Below are 7038 nucleotides of genomic sequence, written 5' to 3' on the forward strand. Positions count from 1 at the left end.
CCACCGACATATTAACATTATTACTGGCTCGCGAACGACAAATTCTTTTCGGATTGGCACGCACGCACGTAGTTACGCTTTTGTGTCGCAAGCGGACCACGGAGTGCACGAAAGAAAAAAAAATGAGAGAAATGAGCACCTTCGCCATTCGAGCAGAAGCGTCGTTGCGCATTCGCGTTCTGTGAGTTGGAAACTGAAGTTGAGTTGGAGCACGCACTGCGCTTGTCATTCTGCCGTAAACAATCGATTGAGCGTTTCATTCCATCCTTTGCGAAAATTTTTATTAATTTAACATTAAGTACTGTTAGAATTTGCGTCCAACGAACTCGTGGTTCCGGTTCGCTAGAGCGTCGCATCCAATTACCGGCGGTTTTATGATTTCCCCAAAGGCACGTACTCTGTGAGCGAACTCCTGCTTGCGTAGTTTGACAACCGTCGGTCTCACTTTTGGCATTAGCACAAGCGCAGATGTGCGGGTTCAGTGCTTGACCCCGTGGCGCTGATGTCCCTTTGCCGTGCTTTCGCACGCCGGGATAGTGGCTGAAACTCTTCAGGCCTTACCCCAAACGCTGCGTGCGGACATACGGCACCGTCGTTGCTGGCGTGCGTGGATTCACAAGATTTGACGTGGTTTTCGGCCGAATCGGTCATCACTTTTTACTTTTTCACCCGTTCTCGGAATATCGCAAGAGCGGCCGCCAGATCGCTTGCAAATTGTTTCCAAACGAATCGCCCACGTTCTGGTGTGGTTGATTTTTCGTGCGCTACGCGAGGCACGTGATCGCGCCCGATCCTGTCGCAACCGGTTCCGGGGTGTTTGTGGAATCCGAAACGGGGCCTGTCCGAGGGCGAAAAAGAACCCGTCCGCCCGTGCGCTATGTAACAATTGGTTGCCGCGGATGAGGTGTTGGTACACGGGCTCGCCTGGGTACCGCGGACTGCCGTTGCTGCTGGTCATTTAATAAGTTTCGAGTCGAATGATTCATCACCTTTTAGGTTCTTCTTGGTTCTTCTCCGACGGATTCACGCCATCATTTCGCTTTTGCTTCACGCCAACCAGTAAGTGGGGCTTCTGTCTCTGATTGTATTTATTTGCATTTCACGCCGTAAACAGTAAGTGCAAAGTGTAAACCATCGAATGGAGCCAGCGCGACACACATTTTCTCATCCATACCTACCCGCTTCTATTGCAGACCACAGCGGTACTTATCAAGACGCATCTCCCCCACCACAAACGGCCGTCACGGAGCGTAATTGAATTATTTGAGGCCAACTAGCGAGCTTCTCCCGCCAACGCACCACTGCGCGTTTGGAGGGTCACAAAGAGAAACGCTGGCCGCGTACAGAGCTTAGTCGACACAATCGTCACCGTTTAGCAACGCTCGAAGCGGCACGGCGCGTGTTGTTTTTCGCCATTCGAGGACACCTGTTGTGGTGTAATCGAAGGAGGCGCCGAGGCCGTTTAGCGTAGATAGAAGTGTTCAAAGCCCTACACTAAATCATGATGAACGAGGAGTCTTCGTCGCCGGCCAGTCGAAACGTGGTAGCCCAATTCTTCAAACGGCTAGGACAGGTAAAAATGGCTCCTAATGACAGTTTAATTGCAAGCCTGGGTGCCCTAAGCCAAACTCGTTACCCGTAGCTCTACCAGCTGCAGCTGGACAAATGGACGCCCCACACGAAAGTGCGGTGGGTGGCCGCCATCGGGCTGATCGGTCTGTTCCTGCTGCGTGTATTCACCAAACAGGGCTGGTACATCGTTACGTACGCCCTGGGCATCTATCATCTGAATCTGTTCATTGCTTTTCTAACGCCAAAAATCGATCCGGCGCTCGATCTCGACGGTAAGCTTGCGGAAGATACCCCCCGGCAGAGCGCTTCTCTGACTCTCCGCTCGATTCTACCTCACACAGATGATCACGGACCAGAGCTGCCGACGAAAGCGAACGAAGAATTTCGGCCATTCATTCGACGGCTACCGGAGTTTAAGTTTTGGTACGCCATTAGCAAAAGCACGGTGATCGGTATCATTTGCACCTTCTTCGAGGTGTTCAACGTGCCCGTGTTCTGGCCAATCTTGGTGCTGTATTTCATCACGCTGTTCTGCATCACGATGAAGCGACAGATTAAGGTTGGTTCTCTACGCGTTGACCCCAATCGATCATATTTAACCTGCTTTTTCTGTATCTACCTTTCTTTCAGCACATGATTAAGTTCCGGTACCTCCCGTTCACCCACAGTAAGCCCCGCTATCAGCCGGTGGCGTCGGAAAAGTGACAATTAAAAGCACAAACTTTGCCAACTTCATCAGCGTCGTCCTCATCGTCCTCGTTGGCGTCTGCGCCCGCCGCAGGCAGCGGCACTGTCAGCATTTCGTCAACGATAGCGGCAGTTCACCCGTCCGCGGTGCCGTCGTCGTCGGCGGTGGTGGCTTCGTCGTCCTCGTTGCCTTCTACCAGCTCAGCCACGGTGACGATCTCAACTGTCTAGAAAGGGAAACGAACGGCTACGCCGGGGAAGGGAGACGGGGGAAAGGGACGACCGGCCATCCACCGTCGGATTTTAGCTTCACATTTTCCTGTTCTTTAATGTTCCGCTGGTTTAAAGTAGACATTTTCGTTAATTACCGCTAAAATATTTGCCGTTTTACAATCTGTTTCGATTCCCCACGGTATTGCGTGTGTCGCGGCCGGTCCGGCTCTGGTGCTCCGATACTTTCTTCCCTTGTGTTTGTCCAACTAGTTTTTCTACCCCCCGCAGTTGAGTGTGACGATATTAGTTGATGTCTTTGGTATTGATTTGTGCTTACGTCGTAGAGAAATGTGTTACGTTTAGGTTACGTTTCGATTTTGACCCGTTCCGTTTGGTTTTCTTTTAAGTTTGCTCTTTTCGTTCCCTTTCGTGTCGCGGTTTTTCTGTGAGTTGTCCTAAAACACACTGGGCCATTAAGCGTTAAAAACTTTCTTCAAAATAGGCACATCATGCCTTAGTTATCGTTTTAGACTCCAAAACGCAACGACAATGTTCTTTAGGTTTATTCGTATGCAGCAGTTCCGAACCGACTGTCGAATCCAATGCCACATGGCGCAGAACATACCCCGCAGAACGTGAAAAAGTGCACCACCTGTTAGGCCACAGGGGTCCGGGAAGACAAACGGACAACCAAACAAACGGCAAATCACTGTTTAAATAGTAATACGTTCACCCTATAGTTTAAAGGATGTTTAATTATTGCCCCATGTAATACGGTTAAGTTGATGGACTCTTCTTTCTTCATTACTTTATTTTGCCAAATGAAACGAACGAATTACAAAGGTTACAGGACCTTGTGGTTAAGACCCAGTTTACAAGCCCCCTTACATGCATTCAATCTCTTTCACATGGGTTCCATTTTATTTTAATTCTCTTTTACATGCCCAATCTGCGATTTTCAGTTTCATATTTTGATTCATATTAGCATTTCATTCGGAACATAGTTTCCACAACGAGAAAAGTGCAGGATATACCTGTTAGTACCCGTTAGTCTTTATGTTGCGATGGTTGTATTTCGGCTGAGAGAGAAGTAGGACGCGAGGCGCAAATAGCCGTTGGTAAGATTAGATAAGGCGGATGCGGCGTTGTCACGTACAGATAAAGGAACCGTATGCGTGCGTGACTCGACAAAACGTTAGACAAAATCGCTAATCACTCGTCATCTTCTACGAATCAGCCAGTTTTCGTTTGACCTCAGGCTGAAATTGATTGAAAACTTATTCCTATTTTATAATTACTTCTGTTTACGAATACGTTCATTCTGATGGATCTCCAGCCTCCGTCACCGTCACGGGCGTGCCCTGCGCAATGTGCAATGATCGCAATCTGGCTCCGGAGTATGGGCCAGCAGGAAAACGAGGGTTTTAAGGCATGTAAAATCTACAACCCCCTCTATAACCAAATAATAAATAAACTAATCGAACAACTGTACAAAAATGGACAAAAGGACGCCGTGGGCTCTTCGTTCTGATTCTACTCTCCATTTATTGTTCGTTTTCGGAATTCTGTTCAAAAAAGTGGCGCACCTTCGCCACAACGCCTTCGAGCGCCGTTACAGTGGGACTCGTGGGAAACTCGCTGATAAAATCCTTGCCCTCATCGCAGCACTTCGTTAATCGGGGATCGAGTGGTAGCTGTCCAAGGTACGGCACTTCCATCTCCAGGCACATCTGTTCCGTGCCACCGACCCCGTCGGCGTTCGTACGCGCTGGGAATATCATCGATTGTCCCGTACACTTGGGGCACACGAAACCTGCCATATTCTCGATCACGCCGACGATCGGAATGGTGAGCTTTTTGCAGAAGGAAATTTCCTTCCGCACGTCCAGTAGGGCCACTTCCTGTGGGGTGGTGACCAGCAGCGCTCCCCAGCGACCTTCCGTCCCCCGGAGAAAGGTGGTCGCCGACAGGTGCTCGTCGGACGTTCCGGGCGGCGTATCAAGCAGCAAGTAATCGAGCTGGCCCCAGTCGACCTCGGTAAGGAACTGTCGGATCATGCCGTTCTTCTTCGGTCCACGCCAAATTATCGCATCGTCCGGGCTGCCAAGCAGAAAGCCAATCGACATCAGGCTCAGATTGTCCTCGATGTACACCGGGGACCAGCCGGATCCGGACTGGTGTACCTGCTCGCCGAGCACACCGAGAACGCGTGGTTGCGACGGACCGCAGATATCGATGTCGAGCACTCCGAAGTTCTCGTCCGGACTGCGGTGCGCCATGGCGCGTGAAAGGAGGGCCGTAACGGTGCTCTTACCCACTCCACCCTTGCCGGACAGGATGAGCAGTTTGTTGCGCACGTCGGTTAACTTCTCGCGCACCAACGCTATCGCCGGATCGGGACCCTTTGGACCGCTGGCGCAAACCTGCTGATTTGGACATCCGGCACACGCCGAAGCTTTGCCGGCATCGGAACTCTCCGTTCCGGGACAGTGGGCCGGCGCGTCACTCGGAATCGTGGCCGAACTCATGGTGCGACGTTTTTACGATACTCTTTCGCCAGAAGAGAATCGAAGTGTATTTTGGCGAAGATAAACAAAAACATATGGCTGCCATTTGACAGAACAGAGCCTCTTTCTGCTCTGACATCTGAAACGTCAAATTGCATAGCCTTTTTCTCTTCCAGCTACAGCATTCGCGTCAACCCTTCAAGTTGTAAACCGTTTTGTACGAAGAATTTTGAATTCAAAATTAAAACACAAACATTTGAGTTTATAACACGAGATGAACAAAGTCGAATCAATAGTAAATGTTTTATGAAGGACAAGAATTTAAGAATGTAGCGTGCGGTGTATCGCTCAGCAGATCGGTGCATTTTCTCATCCCGGATGCTGCCTAATATTGATTTAAGCGTAGAACCCGATCTGATTGAGTTTTGATTGCCACCATCAAACTAATCCAGACATTCGTCTTCCGTGAAGCAATGCCCTGGGCGGCGCCATAAATCGTCGTTACGATCTCCCACTTGCAGTAACGGCGAGACGCAATGATCGATTTCTGGCACCCATTGTCGCTGGCCGCCGCTAGTGAACCGTGTAAACGGATATTGATGGAGAGCTAAAACTCTCCTTTACGAGCATTTATATCCCGACGATAGTAAATGTTTATTGGCCCATCAGGTCATGTTTATGGGTCGTAATTGTACAATGCTTTCGCTTTCCACTGCACCGAGAACATTTCCACACGAGGCGCACGATGACGAGAGTCCCAAGTTGTTGGAACGCCGAAGTCAAGCAGAACACCAGCTCGATCGGTTCTTTTAAAATGCTTATCAAAACCGTATCATCAATTCACATATAAAAAAGCTATTTGCTATCCCACGGCATGGTTTATTGTAGTTTTCATAAAGGGCCGCCATTTGATCTTCATCAAACAACAAATCGCCCCCTTCGAACGCTAACAGTACATTGTTTGGTTAAGGTTAAAACAAACCAATCTACAAATTTGTAGGTGACTAAAGCTAACGACGGTCAACGTTGTGAGAGGGATCGATAGGAAAGTAGTCTCTTTTTTTCCTGAATGTTTACTTTTCACAGTTTGTGGTGGGCGATAGGAGTCACACAGTCACAAGCCATGCGATATTTCCCCGGCCGCGAGAATTGTTGTTTTAAGAGGAAATAAAGAAAACACACCAAACAAAGGTAGCACTAATGGGCGTTCTGTTGTCCGAACGAGCCCAACCAACAGCCAGGGCAAAGAAGGACGTCGCGACAGGACGTCATCTTAACCCCGCAGTTGGTCGTGCAAAAATGGATGCGATCGACGTGACGCGGTCAAAAGGTCAAAACTGGACCAACCGGAAGGCCGATAACAAGATGCGCAGGACATCCCGGAAATCAGTGGGAAAATCGAAAAAAGACTGGTCAACCAAGTGGAACATCACAACACACAAAAAAACATAAACAACCGGGAATGGAACCAGTGGGTGCCTTCGCGCATTACGCACGGCACGCGTCCAACGCAAATATGAACGTTGAAGGGACCTTGGTTGAACTTGGTCTGTGAGGGGGAGTACTTTGGGTGGGTGGGAAAATATATTCAAGTTTTTTTACTATTTACCCAATCTATGTAGCAGCATGCTCAATTAACTTCCGATTCCGGTTGAGAGAATATGACCAGGAGTAGATTCGCAGCTTCTGAAACACGTTGGTCTACAATAACTTTGTTAAGCCATTTACACTCTTTTTCAGACTTTTAAATTAATCCTTACGGCTCACATCGTGGGTATCCTTGCTGGACCAACTAACCGTCAGTGTTGATGTAGCGAAAAGAGGAACGAACTTCGTCATGAGTTTCGGAGATAGGAAAAACAAAACAGCACTAACGACCATCAAACGGCGTGTCGTGTTGTGCCAGCAAACAACATGACCGCCGGATCCGAAGCCGGGCTAGATAGATCAGCGCCAGAATCGCTCACATGATTAGAACGTCAATGAAAGGGATCGTAATTTATGTCTCCGCACCAGCGGACTACCGGCGGCCTGAGATCGGTGGCCCGAATGGTTGCGA

The 7038-nt window shown here is 49.1% G+C and overlaps 2 protein-coding genes across 3 annotated transcripts; one reads left to right on the plus strand and one right to left on the minus strand.

The window, feature by feature from the left end:
- Positions 1–641: 641 nt before the first annotated feature.
- On the plus strand, positions 642–3951 carry LOC131205984 (protein RER1). Of its 2 annotated transcripts, none has more exons than XM_058198321.1 (5): positions 642–1113; positions 1194–1573; positions 1643–1844; positions 1914–2131; positions 2203–3951. In XM_058198321.1, the coding sequence occupies exons 2-5, from the start codon at positions 1502–1504 to the stop codon at positions 2275–2277; spliced, it is 567 nt and encodes a 188-aa protein (XP_058054304.1). In that variant the 5' UTR covers positions 642–1113; positions 1194–1501; the 3' UTR covers positions 2278–3951. The 2 variants fall into 2 exon arrangements, with proteins under 2 accessions (XP_058054304.1, XP_058054312.1); XM_058198329.1 differs by having other exon boundaries at positions 642–1059.
- Positions 3952–4003: 52 nt separating this feature from the next.
- On the minus strand, positions 4004–5041 carry LOC131214959 (cytosolic Fe-S cluster assembly factor NUBP1 homolog). Its single transcript, XM_058209313.1, has one exon. The coding sequence runs from the start codon at positions 4998–5000 to the stop codon at positions 4017–4019; it is 984 nt and encodes a 327-aa protein (XP_058065296.1). The 5' UTR covers positions 5001–5041; the 3' UTR covers positions 4004–4016.
- Between the last annotated feature and the right edge of the window lie 1997 nt (positions 5042–7038).

The sequence above is a fragment of the Anopheles bellator genome, chromosome 1 (assembly GCF_943735745.2).
Source record: "Anopheles bellator chromosome 1, idAnoBellAS_SP24_06.2, whole genome shotgun sequence".
Lineage (NCBI taxonomy): Eukaryota > Metazoa > Arthropoda > Insecta > Diptera > Culicidae > Anopheles > Anopheles bellator.